Source organism: Branchiostoma lanceolatum, chromosome 8 (genome assembly GCF_035083965.1).
Source record: "Branchiostoma lanceolatum isolate klBraLanc5 chromosome 8, klBraLanc5.hap2, whole genome shotgun sequence".
NCBI classification, from domain to species: domain Eukaryota; kingdom Metazoa; phylum Chordata; class Leptocardii; order Amphioxiformes; family Branchiostomatidae; genus Branchiostoma; species Branchiostoma lanceolatum.
Window position 1 is genome coordinate 6,633,508 of NC_089729.1, and position 17,728 is coordinate 6,651,235.

The following is a 17,728-nucleotide window of genomic DNA, read 5'->3' on the forward strand; positions in this document are numbered from 1 at the left end:
TACTATTCAAAGTACCTACACTTTGTAGAAGATCTTTGAACTCATTACTCTACAAAACTTTTCCCGGACAAGGAGGTTTTTTGAGGGTACTCACTTTTATCGTTGAAGGTGCTTTGTTGTATCGATTGTGCAGAAAATGGCCGCACGAGGAGGTTCTAATGGTTGTTTTATTGCCACCTTTATCTCACTCCATCACCTCGGCGATGGCCCCTGCAATAGTCCGCCTCGTTACAGGTCGTATGTTGCGGAATGGGGTCCTTGTGTCATAATCGTTTCCTGTGGCGAAATGTTCCCGTTATTTTGAAATACTGTAACACTTTCCTGTGAGCGGCATGTTTAAGGAAAGAAGGAAAGTGCATTGATTTTAAAATAGTCATTATCTCACGATGACCACAAAAATATCAATATGTCAGACATTTTAGTCCATTTTGGTCAGGACACAACCTCCTTTTTAAGGCATCAGAATACCAGGGCGATCTTCACTGGAAAGATGTCAAGGACTCTAGCCGCTGAAGAAGATACACAGCGAAACATCTCTGGGTGACAGGCTGAATAAAAGTTCTAAACGGGAACTATGCGGCTCCAGATGTACTGAGGGATGACTGCGGTGCGAAAAATGTCGGTTAGATCAGTGTGGAATGAATCCACTCTACTTTTTATTATGCAAAAAAGTCAGCTCTAATACTAGCACATGTAATAGCACGCTTTTACGTCTGCGAAAATGCGTCGTGACAAATGAATTTGCGTCTAAGCGGAGACATAGAATGACTTACAACAAATCACACGCCCCATTGCCCATAATTCGGTTTATTGAACAAGACTGCTGACGTCGCCTGTAGTACCGAGTTTAATCAAAACAAATGGCAGATCGGGGACAATAGATCAACGGAATAAAGGGAAAGGTTGGCCCTGTAACTAAAACATTCATGTGCCCAGAATATGACACTGCGAGCTGGAATCCATGTTATTCGTTGTAATCTATGAGATCTTTTGCGGGGGGATGTATAAAATATTAATGTGCAGGTTATGTAGGATGGTAGCAAACGGGCGTCTTTTATCTGCATCGTAAGGATTACACTATACTAACCAAGGACAGCGTATAAGCAATGTTTTGATAATCTCTTTTGTAGGGCATTCACTGCAGATAAGACCATAAAAAACGTTTCGAAACTGAAGTTTGTACTATAACCTCAGCATGAAATAAAGCAATAATGGCAGCAAGCCAGAATAACGAGGCTTCATGGTACTAATATAAAAAAAATGTCGACGCTACAAGTCATTTATTGTTCATGCGGCTGATTTTTATAAAAAATTCTCGATGGAGTCACACTGTGCGTTGACGTCGTAAGATAACATGTAATGGTCATTTTGCGCATAGTTGTTAAAATTCCAATGTAACGTTAAAAATACAAATAAAAATAGACTCCACCGTACTTCTCGTAGACGCTCTATTAACTCAACAAAGCGAAAAGCAAATGTCGACATGTGTATTCTTTGACACTAATAATGCTTTACTCGTATTGCAATTACTTGTAGGTGAAATATTAACACATATGATATTTCCTTTATTTCTTCTTCATTGCTTAGGACCTGGGAGTGATGATGCTGAATTACGGCGTGTCCCGTAGACAGGAATGCGGGGCCATAGTCGGCTTCCTGCACAACTACAACTGGAACAACTTCGCCGTGGTCGCCACCAGAACGCACAGGTCCATCGCGTACGTCAAGGCCATGCAGGAGTACCTCGGCGACCTCGGCCCGGATTCCAACTTCGCCATGACGCCTGTTTACATCGACTTCGGCAGATCATTGTTCCGGACTATTCTGGATATCAAAGAGAGAGTGATCGTGATGTTTTGTTCTGAGAGAGAAGCAAGCAGAATATTCTTTTACGCTAGCAGATTGGGTTTGACCAGTAACAACTACGTGTGGATTATAGTACTGACAACGAGAAGAGACCTTGTGGACGGATCGTTTGCCCCGCGGAACTTTCCCGTAGGTTTGATAGCTCTTGCGTATGAACATAGGTGGGATGATGTTTTGAGGGTCCAGTTTGCACTTGATTCGCTGGGCAGCACTGTTCAGCATGTGATCAGTAGCGGTCATGTCATCAACACAAGGGACAGCGCCACCTGCTGGAATACGACAGAAGGACATGTTGAGTCTGGCAGGCAGATTCTCAGGTAATCCTTTTCCGTTTTTTTTATGGAATTCTTCAAACGGAGTGTTACCTAGTGTTTACATAGTTGTGCAGTAGCAAACTGACGTTGCACTGATAACAACCAATATATGAGTCAATTGTTTGTTCTGTTTCATAGATGCACTGTCCATGTCATGCTACAAAATGCCAAAAACATTACCGCTCTTGAAGGACACCTAGCGATTAATATTTTCACTGCAACCACGTTGCCGTCAGGTTAACAGCATGGGGGTTACGGTTTATTGAATTAAGCAATTGCTTCCTGCTGACTAACCACTTCCTTCTCTTCCAAGGAGCTTGCGGGGAAGGTTTTTCAGCCAGAACGGATTTGTAAAATTACCGACGTTTCATATCCTGAACATCGGGAAGGACAGGAAGTGGAACCAGGTAGACACTGCTATACAATTACGAATCGCATGGTGGCTAGTGGCTACACAGCTTCACTGTTATGTTCTTCTGAGTCGCATGGTGGTGTTATTCGGCCCACATGCTACGTCACATTACACAGGCAAATAGTCGTTCCTCTTTTATTCAGATGAACCAGCTTATTTGTTCATGCACATATAACATATAATGCTGTCATGATAGATAAGAATCTTGATAAGATTTCTTTTGTATCTTGGAGACGAGGCAACCGAGTTGTCCAATGCAAGAAAGTTGTTTTACTCGTAGTTTTCTCATGAACGCGTTCCCTCATGTAACACATGTGAAGGTGGGAACCTGGCACGAGACCCGGGATGTGGACCTGAACGTGATCGTGTGGCCTGGCGAGAGGTTCAACCCGCCGAGCGGCATGTCCAACCCCCGGTCCCTCAGGGTGGTCACCATCGAGGAACACCCCTTTGTGTTTGTCGGAGAGATCGACGAAACCATGGGCAAATGCCTGAAGGGGATACAATGCGAGAAGAAAGTAGGAAAGTGAGTAAAAGAACTATATCACGGTTTAGTGGGCAACTTCAATAAGGTGTTATCGTTTCCGTCTCTGAGACGTCGGCAAATTAGTAAGATGGATTTTTTGTTCGTACAAAGTGAGATCCTGAAGAGGACGTTTTCTGTCATTTTTGATACCGCTGGATCCAAAATAAAATGTCGTAGCAATAGCATGGACTTATGAACATTTCATTCTCAAAATGAATTCAACTAGGAGGATTTGTATTGGCATCTTTCTTTATTTGTAAACTAATGCCCGGATGCTAATCACAGAGTGATACACTGATACGTAAACATAGGGTACAAAATGTCTAATCTATAGAGCTTTTCTGCGTACATTTATCGACTATGCGCTGTGGATTGTTCCTCTTCGCAGTGACACACTGATTAAGTGCTGTGCTGGGTTCTGTGTGGATCTGTTGGAGAGGCTGTCACGTGACGTGTGGTTCGAATACACGCTGTATCTGGTGGAAGATAACAACTTTGGCGCCTATCAGCGAGGTCGGTGGAACGGGATGGTACAGGACCTCATACAGGTATTACAACAGAAACATAGTAGCCAAAACGCTATTCATAACATTGATAAATCCGTGAATAGTTTTATCAGGTTGGTGAGCCCCTTAAAAAAAGACTATTTGTACACAACCAAGTGATTTATTCAACCGACTGTTCGTCTATCTAAGGAAAATCTAAACCATAACAGGTTCAAGTCTACTCTGTACATTTTTGTCTCCAATTTGAACAATGAGGTCAGAGGTCACCAACAAGAATGGATGCCATCTTGGGGAGTGTCCTGGAGTGAGGATGCCATCCGTGTAATCCTCAGCCAGGGCAGCCCCAGAAGGCCTGTACTTTTGTTAATGTAAACCTTAGACAGGGTTTAAAGTATTCCTATGTTCATTTTTCATTTTTGGTTTTGTTAGATAGAAATAGTTTTTCAAGAACAGTGTCCACCTCATGCCACCCCCCTCCCACCCCATAGTTGTGCTTGGGGAGTGGAACCGATGCTTTTCATTTTGAGTTTACAAACGGTTTACTTTTATTTGGACATTCATCTACATCATTATCGTGACCTCAAGCCTCGCAGCCTTGGAGAGGAGATAGGCACCACCAGGGAACACCTTATAGCCTGTTGAGTCAGCATGGTGATCAATCGAGGGAAGACCACTACTGGCAGCCAGAGTGAAGGCGCACAATCCGCTACCGGAAGGAAACTACAGCTACGTAGGAACAGTTTGGGAATTGGAACGTGGAATGTTAGAACACTAAGTGCTCAAGGAAAAATACAACAGTTGGAGCATGAGCTCAAGAATTACTCGTGGGATATTCTGGGCATTGCGGAAGCAAGACTGACCGGTACTGGGGAAATGAATACAGATGAAGGTCACATGCTCTACTATAGTGGTCATGAACGTCTACACAAACAAGGTACGGCGATATTGGTGCACAAACGAGCGAGGACTGCAGTCAGTGAGTACCAACCAGTTTCAAGTCGTTTGATGTCTCTTCGCTTGAATGCCAAACCTTTTAACATTACAGTAATTCAGGCATATGCACCAACAACCGAAGCTTCTGATAATGATCTAGATGATTTTTATGACGACCTTACAACTGTCATGCAAAGAGTGCCGAAGAAGGACATAACTATACTGCTTGGAGACTGGAATGCTAAAATAGGGACTGATGCTCACAAGGATTGGCATGGTACTGTTGGTAAACATGGTTTGGGAAAGACAAACGACAGGGGAATTCGGCTGTTAGAGTTTGCCAGGTACCATACGTTAGCCGTCGCTAACACCTTCTCGCAACACAAACTTAGCAGGAAAGCAACCTGGCACTCACCAGATGGCAGGACGCATAACATGATCGACTACATCCTTATCGGGAAAAAACATGTGTCTTGTCTAAACCTAGCAAGAACTCGCACTTTCCCAGGCGCAGACGTTGGGAGTGACCACGACCTAGTAATGACAACACTGGATGTACGTTTGAAAACACCAAGGAAAAGAGATAACGGAAGAATCCAATACAATGTAGAAAAACTCAAGGAGTCCAGCATTCTTGCTGCATACCTAGCTGAGATTGAACATAGGCTTGCACCTCTAGTGGCGGGCAACACCATAGAGGACGACAACTTAGCAACAGAGGTAGAGACACATCTGAAGGCTGCTGCCGAATCCACACTGGGGAAAGCAAGGCGAACAAAACATCCATGGATTAATGAAGAGGTACTTCAGAAGTGTGACGAAAGAAGGAGAAAGAAAGGGGACAGGTTTAGAACTCGACAGAAAAACAGGGAATACCAAAAAGCAAACCGGGAAGTAAAACAGGCCATCAAGGTTGCGAAGGAAGAGTGGATACAACAAGAATGCAAGAGGGTCGAAGCTGGAATACGAAACAACAATACGAAGCAGGCATTCAACACAATAAAGTCACTCTCCCAGAAGAAATGTAACCAGACTACGTGCATTGAAGATGATGATGGCAACTTGCTAACTACAAAGCCAGACATCTTAAGACGCTGGAAGACCTACTGTCAAGAACTGTACAACTACCAACTGACAGCAGAAGTAGAGGTACTGGAAAAATTAAAATCAACAACCTGTCAACTGCAAGAAGATGACACTCCAGACATTCTTGAGTCAGAGGTTGTAGCAGCAATCAAAGCCTTAAAACTGGGAAAGTCACCTGGTATAGACAATGTGCCAGCAGAACTTATCAAAGCAGGAGGAGAGACAGTTGCCAAACTGTATACAAGGATCTGTAACCATGTATTTAAAACTGGCAAGTGGCCCGAGGCCTGGACAACTTCCGTAGTTATCCCCCTCCCAAAGAAGGGCAACCTAAAGAAATGCTCGAACTATCGTACCATAAGCCTGATCTCGCACCCAAGTAAAATTCTCCTGAAAGTCATTTTGAACCGGCTCCAGCCACAGGCCGAGCAGATACTTTCTGAAGAACAAGCTGGATTCAGGAAGGGCAGGTCCTGTGCCGAACAGATCTTCAACCTTCGCCTGATCTGTGAGAAGTACAGAGAGCTTGGGAAACCGGTGTACCACACTTTCGTTGACTACAAGAAGTGTTTTGACAGAGTATGGCAGGACGGTCTGTGGGCAGTGATGCGCCGGTTCAACATTAGCAGGGGGATTGTGAACTCCATAGAAGCACTGTACAAGTCATCACGAAGCATGGTCATGACAGGGGGAGAGTTCAGCGAGTGTTTCCCTACGTCAGTGGGAGTTCGCCAGGGTTGTCTCCTTTCGCCTACACTCTGCAACATATTTCTGGAGAACATTATGAGAGAAGCCCTAGCACCAAAGGTGTCACCCATCAAACTTTCAGGACGCATGATAACTCACCTTCAATTTGCTGATGATGTAGACTTCCTGGATGGTTTGAAAGAGGATCAGCAACTCCAGACCAGCAGCCTGGACTCCACAAGCAGGAGGTATGGTATGGAGATAAGCCTTGAGAAGACTAAGTGCCTTGTATCTGGTCCGTCAGACAACACAGCCCAAGTCACAGTGAGAGGTACAGAACTGGAACAAGTCAGTGAGTTCACTTACCTTGGCTCTGTCCAGACAGAAGACTGTGGTTCAGCCAAAGAGGTGAAAGTCAGGATTGCTAAGTCAACCCTTGCACTGTCAAAACTCAAACACATTTGGTCCAGTCATAACATCTCCATGTCAACAAAGATCCGTCTACTACGTTGCCTTGTGTTATCGATATTCCTGTATGGCGCTGAGTCGTGGACACTAAATGCAGAAATAGTGAAGAGAATCAACGCGTTTGAAATGAACTGTTATCGCAGACTGCTACGAGTCCACTGGACATCACACACCACAAACAAAGAAGTCAAGGATCGTATCCACACTCTGCAAGGCCCACTTGACAGTTTCTTGTCCTTAGTTAAGAAGAAAAAACTGCAGTGGTTTGGGCATGTGTCTAGGGCGAAAGGCACACTTTCACACACAATTCTCCAGGGAAAAGCGGAGGGTGCGCGGCCGCGGGGACGTCCCCGTCGGTCGTGGATCACAGACCTAAAGGAGTGGAGCGGTCATTCAGCCAACCAGATGGCCAGACTGGCGGAAGACCGCCAGCAGTGGAGAACCTTTACTGAACGCTTTGCTGCCCCGACGGCTGACTAAGCTATGGGAGAGAGTGAGTGAGTGAGTGAGTGTTCGTCTATCTGTCACCTTCCCCAGGGCAATTCTGACTGGTTCTGTTTGCTATAAGTGTCGCTGCTTACTTTGGGGACCACATCTGTCATCAGCTAAACCTATAGCTGCAGTGCATAGTAAATCAGTCAGAATTTCCCTAAAGGAATGCGGCCAATGGTTGAATAAAACACTTGGTTGTGAACAAAGAGTATATCTATTCAATTGATAGGTTTAGAACTGCCGATTAGACGGAACAGTGCAAATTAGAATACGGGCTTTAGTCAAACTACATAGTCTTCATATCCCCTGGAATGTGATACCTTAGTTTGTTGAAAGTTTCCTAATGTTTGTATTCAGGGAAAAGCTCAGTTGGCCATGTCGTCCCTGAAGACCACAGAAGAACGGATGACTGCCGTGGACTTCTCTGTACCGTTTCTGGAGACCGGGTACAAGCTCATGGTGCTGAAAAGACCTGGTTCTGTCTCGCCCACAGCGTTTCTAGGTGTGTAATACTGATAGCATCTTAACCCCTGGATAGATAAAAAATAACCGATTTTGAACCGTTTTGAAGGTTATTGAAAGGATGCTGATAAAATCTTTCCCACAGTATTAACAGGATGTTAATAAGACATTTCCTTATTCTATTGGCAGGCCGGGTGTTCCTTTCAATATGACTTTTTTCACTATTGACAGGATGTTGATATTTTTTTCACTATTGAAAGTATGTTCCTGTCAATAAATTTTTTTTCACACTATTGACAAGATGTTCCTGTTAATAGCCATAGTGTTGAAAATATTGTTGGATTCGTACCGTTTGATACGCTTTACAGATCTACCTTTGTTAACGGAGGCGTGTTAGACCCATTACTATTCGTCGTGCCGACCATATTTTGTGAAATGACATGTGTATGCCGGGCACTAGGCCCCATCCATGACGAAACTACAGCCTAACACCTCAACCAGTACAGTTGCTATTGCATTGGACACAATAGACTTTGATTTGGGAGCCGTACACCACCAAAGGGATGCAGGCGGTGGAGACCGTCCAGTGTGACCCTGAATCACTACCGGCGGACTAGCAGCGTGACACAAATGCTCAATGACCTGCAGTGGCCCCTTCTCTCCGAAAGTAGGAGTAACGCTCGCCTCACCTTTTTCTACAAACTCGTTAATAATCATATCAATACAAACGCCGACAGTCTACTTAAATCAGCTCAGGGGTGCACCATCTTAAATCTAAAACACTCAACGCCCGGACAGACACATACAAATATTCGTTCTTCCCCCGCACCATCCTCCAGTGGAACGCCCTGCCTGGCACGGTTGTATTGGCTCCCACTGTTGAGTCATACCGTGCCAGGCTGGAGGCCTGCCCGTCTTAGCCTGGGACCCCCCCCCCCTCCTAATTTGCCCCTCGCAGGGTTATCTGGGGGTACCCATGATGATGATGATGATGATGATGATGATGATGATGATGATGATGATGATGATGATGATGATGATGATGATGATGAAGATTTGATGATGTATTTCCAGAGCCTTTTGATTGGACGTTCTGGTTGATGATGTCAATCGGGTTCGTCGTCATCTCTGCCCTGGCTGTGTTCTTTTTCGACTGGATTCAGATCCACGGCTTCAGCCTACAGCCGAACAGCAAACTACGGGCGGATCAGCCAGATTTTACCGGTACTGTGGAACAGATAAGCATTATTGTCTTCCTATCTAAAAACCGCTTTGATTAGTTCTATGAGCTGACAATGGCAGATGTACCCAGTTACAATTATTGGACGTGCAGATGAGCATGTATATATCTATACATCTATATATATAATAATCATATATCGTAGAAAACACTACATATTATCATATCAGAACTAGTGTTTTCAGTGTCTTCTTCCAGAAAGAGAGTACTTAACAGCAATCGCTCAATATGTATCTGGGATTGGGCGTTACCCATGCAGCTTGCATATCACCCGATAGGCGGCTCTTGTTTCCTAGTGACCCGTGCTGCATGGCAGAGCACACATGCAATGTACAGTTACCGGCATTGACGATAGAAGAACCCGATGTAGTCTATCTATTAACTGAATTCAAACATTTTTCAACACTGGAATTGACCTAAAGAAATACAAGAAATGTCCTTGGTCTCTACAATTTTCAAGTCATGTATATACGTTTCTCCTGCTTTTGTTTGTTCACAGGTACACCGTTTACGTTCTTTGACTCTGTCTGGGTGTTGTGGGCGCTTCTCTTCAACAACTCCGTCCCGGTGTTCAACCCCAAGGGTCTGACCAGCAAGTTCATGGTGTGCGTGTGGGCGTTCTTCGCCACCATCTTCCTGGCCAGCTACACGGCCAACCTCGCTGTGTTCATGATCCAGGAGCAGTCTCATCCGCCAATCAGAGACCTGGAGGATGATCTGGTAAGAGCACATACAGTATCAGTGCGATAGAATGTAAACCTTTGCTTAATTATTGTTTTATTCATATATATTTATAGAATATAAAGTAACATTTCAGTAAGATACATTTGATTGTGCTGGAAGGGATTGAGACCAATATGGTGTATACGAAACATTTTACATATTTTGTAGTATTATAGAAGCTAGTAACTAAAGGTGATAAAACAAAAGAATAGATAACAAGTTATAACTGTAGCATCTAAATGATAACAAACAGATTAACAACTGATAAGAAGAAGAACGGAAGTAATAAGTATCAACTGAAGATAACTGATATATAACTAAAACTTTTCAAGAACTCCATTGTAGGCATTCACTATATGCTGACCTAATATAAACTCCCCGGAAGCAACCGTTTTCAATTGGTTTATATTGATGCAGTTACATAATTAGATTCTTTTCCCAGATGGTTCGCTACTCTTACTAACGCCCATTGGCTGTTTTACCGTTTTCAGTCAGATGTACGTTTCCACTCTATCGTTTATATATTTCTGTCCATTGAGGCTATTCTTTTTGTTTTCCTCATCGTGTCCTTGTAGCAGGCTGGATTACAGATAAGGGCCTATTCTTCTTCTGGAAATAAATTGATGATGGGGCACTTTCAAGAACATTCATGTTCGGCGCCCAACCGTCTCTCAAATGCGTTAACTTCGAACTGTTTGTAAGATATTTTGTAAACTGTCGCAACCTTCAAACCTTTATAGTCCTTGTAGTGCTGGTGTCATAAATGAAATTATGGCCGTGGAGCGTTGTAATGGGCAGAGACTTCTGGCTGGTCGGCCTCTTGTTTGATTGATATCTTCATCATATCTCCATTGATTCCAAGTGCAATTCTAAATACCGCCGCACTGACATCAGATATAACGGTGTATTTTCCTCTTTGTCTCAATACGTTTTTCTAACCATACGACCAAAGGCAACCACCACGCACTTTGTGACATATGATTTAGTTGTCTGACCGTACACCTCCCGTATTCTCCAGCTTCAGCACCCGAATCTACAGTCACCTCCCTTCACATTCGGCACAGTGAAGTCCAGCAGTACCGAGCAGTACATCGCACAGAGATACTCCTCCATGTACCAGTGGATGAAGAGATACAACCAACCTAATGCTGAAGCGGCTCTAGCTGCGCTTAAAGATGGGTGAGTTAGCACACGTGCATCATGTATTTCAGGTAACAGTAGCTCAAATTGTACTTAGGGAAGTTACATGTAACTCTTGGCAAGTACTGTCTAGCCTGTAGGTGGTACTTTCTGGAACTGTCTGAGCTTTGTTATCAGCTGTTTTTTTCATCATGGTAAATGTTGTTTGCAGTTTCTATTTGCCACTAGACTCGCCAAGAACAGACGGTTTTGGCGTGGTGGAAGGAGGCAATAGTACGCATTCGGATGGGGTTGGCAGGGTACAGACGGAAAGCAAGCTTCAATACGGGTATGCAAGAGAACCGAAACAGCACGAATCCCACATCCGTACATGTGAAACCCTACCGACTGTGCACACTGCTTGTACTTGTAGTCCTCACAGTAGATCGTCCATCCTGCGTTCTTGTCAACTGTTTTCCTCTGTCATCTAGCTGTAGGGTCAATATGTGACTGATGACATTTTCCTCCCCCGTCGTGCCAGGTGCAGAAACTACAGATATCGGCGTTTTTGAGTGACGGTTAAGGGATGGTAGAGTGTTACTGTGGACATCACCATATATCATTTCAAAGAGTTACAAGTACTTTACTGAATGTCACGGGATGGCATACAATAGCTGGTGACTATATGTCTGATTTGCTAATTATTTACATGCAAAACGACCGAGCCAATAGAAGTCAGAACTTAGTCCAGCCAGATTTAGCTCTGTTTGTAATATTGTCGCCTGTTGTTGCATTTATGTTAGTATTTTAGTTTGCTGTAATTATTGTACACCTTTCATAACTATGTAGATGCACTTAGTTTTTCCTTTAACTCACCACCATGTCATTGGCAATAGTGTTTTCTTTGTAGCTCCCTTCACTGATCACTGCTTCCCCTCGTTCATGTTGTTAAAGAATCCGAACTATTTCTGATGTCTGTTGGTACGAAATAAAGTCTTCACATCTTTAACATAAACTCATGTAGGGATGCAAGACTGCTCCTGATAGTACAGATTTGCCATGCTGTGTTGTGTTACTTGTGATTGTATTATATGTCACAGAATGATATTGAGGGTCAATCTATAATGTAGGCTTATAAGATCTTTTAGATGTAAAGATTTACATAATTGCAGCTGACCTGGTTCATGCACACCATATTCAAAATCTGATTTCTTGAAGGTCATTGAGTCGTAATTTCATGACTCCCTCCTAAGGGATGACAATTACCCGTAAATGCTCGCTGCCAAAAATAGCAGGTACGCTAAACACACTTGTCAGGGAATGATGACGATTATCATAAGCTCAAAGCGTACTGCAAAATTAGTCGTCGACGAAAGACCTATTATACTGGTGATGGTCCAATAACTAACTCTTCTGCCCCCCCCCCCCAACGAGTAGTCAAAAGAGCTTTGACGAAAACAATATGAAGTAAAGATTAACAGAATGGAACACTAACAAGTTTATTTTTCACTATTAGGAGGCTTCGAGGTTTCATCTACGACTCAGCCGTGCTCGAGTATCTTGAGGGAAGAGACGAGGACTGCCAGGTGAAAATTAATTCATCAAAATGACTGATTCATTAAACACCAATTGAACTAATTAGAACAGCTCAGGGCCGATTGTCCTCTACCATTTTTATCAGCATCTAATGAGATGAGCATTCAGGACAGATGGAGATGATAGCTTCTTTGTTTTGAGCTACCAATGCTGACCTGACAGATAATCATCGCAAAAGAATAATGCGCAGAACTAACGAGTTTGCATAATAGCACCCAAGCAACTGGATATGATTTTGGAAACGGCCAGACGTTTCAAATAGCATCCACTAAAGAATTGTTATGCATGCCTTGTATACCTAAATACAAATCAGCATGTAACACCACATCTCTTACACACAGGTTATAACCGTAGGGAAGACATTCGCTACAACAGGGTACGGAGTCGCCTTCCCAAAGGGGAAGCAAGCCTACTGGCGCAACTTGATTAACATCAAAATCCTACAATACGCCGGGCAAGGTAAGATTTGCTGTCCCCATATGTCAAACATTGGACCTGCCACATTAATAGTATACCATCACTTTCGTTCAAATAACTTTTGCTGGCAAGCCATATGAAGGATGCATGTTTCTGTTATACCTTGAAATATTGCTTGAGATAATTCTGTTATCTTCCCTGATTTATTACTTGGTTTTAAACATTTGACGTTATTAGACAGCAACAGAGCACATCATGATGGATTGTGCGTCAGTAGATTCCGATAAAATGTCAACAATGTCTCGTTACCTTATGTCTACAGATTTATACAAATGTTCTACAACATTTATTCATTATGTTTACAGATTTACACAAATGTTCCACAACTTAAGGACTCAAATGACTGCGCATCTCTGCTATATTGTATCTGACCCTTACCTCTTCCCTCATGACCTCAATGAAAAGCGGCCTGGGTGCCGATTTGAGCTTATCATGAATAAACAAAGGTTCAAACAAATAAAAACATTTAGAATCTCCTCTTCTGTGTTTCAGGAGTCCTCCAGAATCTTAAAGCTTCGTGGTTTGTTGGTGCTTGTAAGGACAAGCAGAATTCCGAGCTGACCAGCAGTAAACTCACTGTGGAGAACTGTGCGAGTTGCTTCTTCCTCCTGATTGCCGCCATACTCTTCAGGTACATTGTGATCCTTCCGAAAGACGTATCGTTCAACTTCAGATAATTAGTTTAGAGCCATTTAGAAACATTGACCTGTTTATCATATAGTTGATGGTACGAAGTAAGACACATGTGCACTAATGAAATGTTGACTAACTGCAGTTAGTATGTATGATATTCATTGGCAAGGCAAATAAAAAAGGAAGAAACAAGCTGGTATGTTTATGAAGGCTAGACATCAGGGTAAACAATGTATAAAGACAATTCAAACTCTAGAACTGGATGAAATTCGGAGATTTACTTCCGGACGTTTCGAGTGAAATCCATTACTGTGCTTCAGCGTCACAAGCTGGTAGTTTTAGCAATGTGTTTCTTTTCTCCTAGTTGCATCGTTCTTGGTATGGAGCACATATTCTTCTGGAAGTTCCGCCCGCTGGTCCGGAGGCATTATAAGTCACACCAGGGTGTGCAGAACGTCATGCAGGTCATCAGTTCGGTGAGCAAATCTAAATTAGATTGCTAATACTGGATATAGCCCTTGATATCATTGTATTTATCATTATTATATGTGTTGTGTGTAATTGCAATTAGATCCCGGACATGTATTTGCAAAAAATTTGATTGAATTAAACTTGGGAAGAGTTGTAATCTAGAAACACGTTTACTGTACGACTTTGTGTTCGTGGAGTAATTTTACGGTATGTGCTACATTAACTATGGATGTTGTGACAGGTAATTGGAATGGAGAACGGGTGAGTGGCTCTTAATCACAACGGGGTGACTTTGAAATAACATTTGTAGCGTAGATGCCAAGACACCTTTTACCAACGAGTGCACCTTACTGTACGCATGCGCAGAGCAATTGGGTATTCTGCTTTCCGAACTAATTCTAAGAGGTAATTTGTTTGCGGTACTTGTCGACACTATAGCTCTTGACCTAAAAATGCGTGAATGGCCTTGTACGTAAAGCATCAGGCAGTCTTATACCTTACCATCAACAACTAATGCTTCTATTCTGATAGGAGCCTGTCCCTGTGATCATGTGTCATAACCTTGCACTCTCCGTTTGACCCACAGAGACTCCACTATGCCTTGTTGACACGCGAGGATGCCGATGATGGCGACCGGCCAGCCAACTGCAACTGTCCCGGATGTGAACGGGAGGTGGAGGAGACTCGCAAACAGCTGGACATCGCCTTGTCTCACGTAACCAACCTCGAGCGGGAACTTAGGAAGAAGGCGTGAGTGTTGCTCCTGATTCTAAGAGTTCACAAATCCTATAACTTGCATGAGTTTGGCCCTGCGCTCTTCAACAGTATCAATCTAATGGCAAAGTCCTAAAATATAAAAATATTTTCCTCGTCCTGCAACTATATATATAATATATATATACACATGTGTGGCCACGGCTCGTGCCAACAGTATTGAAAGCCCCCATACGTTACACCCACAGCGCAAGCTATCCCATTCCAGTCTTTAATGTTCCACATAACTTTGTGTCTTTAAACCTGTTGATCTGATCTCTTCCTGTGCAAATGTGACAAGATGCAATTTGTCACTTCAGAAACTCAGATGCAGCGGAAGAAACTCAAGAACGACAGCAGCTCACTGACATCACATCTTGGCTTCAAAATCTTAAGACACAGCGGGTCTCACGGCTGCCTCCTAACGGCGGAAGTCAGTCGTCTGAGCAGTTAACACCGGAAGTACAAGGCTTATACGTCATACCTGACTCCGACAGTCTTGCCGGATCTTGTAATGTTCTGTTAGAACAACACCGCGACAACGCAGTGCCTGCGGAGGAACCTAGATCGCGTTCTTCGGTTCTTCCGAGTGATTAGATAACCACGATTGACTCACTAACACGTAGATTGCTGTATCAGCCTTGCTGTGAAGTGTGGAAAACCTTTACACGTCTACTGCTTCAAAGAATCCCCAACACACCGAGGAGGATTAATCTTCGTTGTGCTCTCTGCTATGCGTTTCGTGCCCTTGAAATGTGTGATGTACTTGCAAGCCATCGGGAATGAAAAGAAACATATCATATCACACCTGCGATGCTTCTTCAATTACAAAATCCCATGCTGTACTCTACCAACAAAAGGCGATGTCGCGACGTTTCTGATGCATAATATACGCGTACTGGCGCCGCTTGAGAAGTCCCAAGGACTGGACATTCATTTTAACACAATGATTACAAAGAAATTTGCAAATGATGAGCAATGTGTGCTGGAAGAAATATCTGAACAGCACATAGGATGAGACTTCTTCATCAGACCTGTTTAGTGAAAGTATTTTTACTTATTTGTTCGTAGTAAAGCTGATCGCAGTGTAGGACATCATTCAGTATAGGTGTATGTGGTGATGAAGTGCATTACTACGGAGTTGTAACTAATACATGCTATGAGGAATGTTAGTCGTCATCTCTACGTCTTGTCGCTGCAATGGTTCAAAATACGCACTTTGATCGTTTCTGGAGTAGTCATTTATAATCCATAACGATATGAGCCGAAGAGTTATTACTTCACTGATGAGAAACAGCAACCTCTTGCTGGTAATAAAAACTGGTACCATCGTAATCCTATAACCACCTGCACGCTGTAGTTACACTCGACGTGATGCCGGATTGCCGCCGAGATTGCACGAGACTGAGAGAATAAACGGATCAAGTAGTGATCTAGTAGTCTGCACTTTGGTTATTGCCTGTTATGAAGTTGACGCCCAGATCACACAACACTATCCATCACTGGGGAGTCTGGTATCATCTTACGTGATGAAACGCTGGATACTCACTTCTAAATGTACATTATAAAAGATCTTTACTTACGGTGTCGCATTGGTTACGTGATGTTTATCGAATACAAGGCACAACTTACATGTCTACAATCGTACTTTATATCCTTGGAATCTCATGAAATACTGAAAAAGGAAGTTTCTCATTATCTTTCTCATAGCTCATTCGTGAAATGGGTAAACCAGCTCGAAACGCATCGTGTATCAGAAAGGTTGGCGGCTGTCATGCATGGCCGAGTAATGCTCATTCTCCGAGTAAAGAGAAATAAAAAGAACCGTAGCAATCCACGTGAATATCACTTGTACCTTCAGTGTAAGTCTAATTCTACACAAATCACTAAACTACTATAGCATCGTCCAGAAGATGCCACTCATTGTCATGGACAATATAATGAGTTGTGGGATTTTTCGACTGTTGGTGTGTTATATGTATGCATTTCAATGTACTTTGTAAGTAGGTTCACAGGACATATGTACATATAACTGGAATAAAAGTCTTTCATAAAATATTCATTCCAGGCCCATTTCTGTGAGACGTAGTTGCACTTAAACAGATTTGCGCTTAATGCACTGAGAGTCTTTAATCTAACGCATGCACCAACATTTCAGTTCGAGGTTGACGTTAGACCCACAATTTTACCATCGCCAAGAAGGTTATGTTTTCGGGTGCGTGTTTTTTTTCTCTCTCTCTCTCTCTCTCTTTCTTTCTTTCTCTCTCTCTCTCTCTCTTTCTCTCTCTCTCTCGCACTCTGTCTCTCTCTCTCACTCTGTGTGGACAGAATAATATTTCGTGCTATAGACATATGGGGACGACTTTGGGGTGGTAGATATCTCTTATGCACGGAAAGAAGCGACATAAGTTTGAGCACCTAACATATTCCTTTGGAAGTACAAGGGCGTTTTATATGCAGACTATTCCATTGTTGCGTTAGTCCAAGTGTTTGCTGAAGTGATGACAGCACGTCGTTGGTCGGGCACATTTTAGCTCTATTCAATACACTTTACTTTTGTGATATAACGCAGGATGTGCAAGAAATATAAAACGCTGTGACGTCAATGATAAAATCCAATTATTCCATGCCTGGCTATGCTCACTGTGTCGATACACATACTCTTATTTTTGAACTGAGAAATTCGTCTTTATGTTTAAATGGATTCCACTGACACGGCGGTGGCGTGGCAGGAATCCTCAAGTGCAACATTTAAGCTTCCCTGGGTAGGAAATCAAAAGGGCGTCCCGTAGGCCTGATTATGAATTCCAATGATTGCAGTACTCCACCGCCAAGTCTATCATTGGAACTTGTAAGGTGTTATTTCACTTCAGGATACTAATTCTCCACCGCACCAGCCCCTGGATTCGATACTCAACAATGCGCGGTCAGGCCCCCATTCCAATAGACTGCGATCGCGCTGCG

General features: G+C 43.1%; 1 protein-coding gene across 2 annotated transcripts in view; it reads left to right on the top strand.

The window, feature by feature from the left end:
• The window catches only part of LOC136440386 (glutamate receptor ionotropic, NMDA 2B-like), a 31,377-nt gene extending 14,555 nt beyond the window's left edge, over positions 1-16,822 (top strand). Inside the window, exons 2-16 of one of the 2 annotated variants that reach the window (XM_066436408.1) lie at positions 1,588-2,183; positions 2,494-2,587; positions 2,913-3,118; positions 3,507-3,666; positions 7,648-7,792; positions 8,827-8,976; positions 9,492-9,712; positions 10,734-10,894; positions 11,067-11,183; positions 12,351-12,420; positions 12,772-12,889; positions 13,400-13,538; positions 13,905-14,016; positions 14,598-14,761; positions 15,085-16,822. In XM_066436408.1, coding sequence (XP_066292505.1) covers positions 1,588-2,183; positions 2,494-2,587; positions 2,913-3,118; positions 3,507-3,666; positions 7,648-7,792; positions 8,827-8,976; positions 9,492-9,712; positions 10,734-10,894; positions 11,067-11,183; positions 12,351-12,420; positions 12,772-12,889; positions 13,400-13,538; positions 13,905-14,016; positions 14,598-14,761; positions 15,085-15,361 — 2,730 coding nt within the window. In that variant the 3' untranslated portion in view covers positions 15,362-16,822. The remainder of the gene's footprint in view (positions 1-1,587; positions 2,184-2,493; positions 2,588-2,912; positions 3,119-3,506; positions 3,667-7,647; positions 7,793-8,826; positions 8,977-9,491; positions 9,713-10,733; positions 10,895-11,066; positions 11,184-12,350; positions 12,421-12,771; positions 12,890-13,399; positions 13,539-13,904; positions 14,017-14,597; positions 14,762-15,084) is intronic. The other variant, XM_066436410.1, reaches the window with a different exon arrangement.
• Positions 16,823-17,728: the final 906 nt, after the last annotated feature.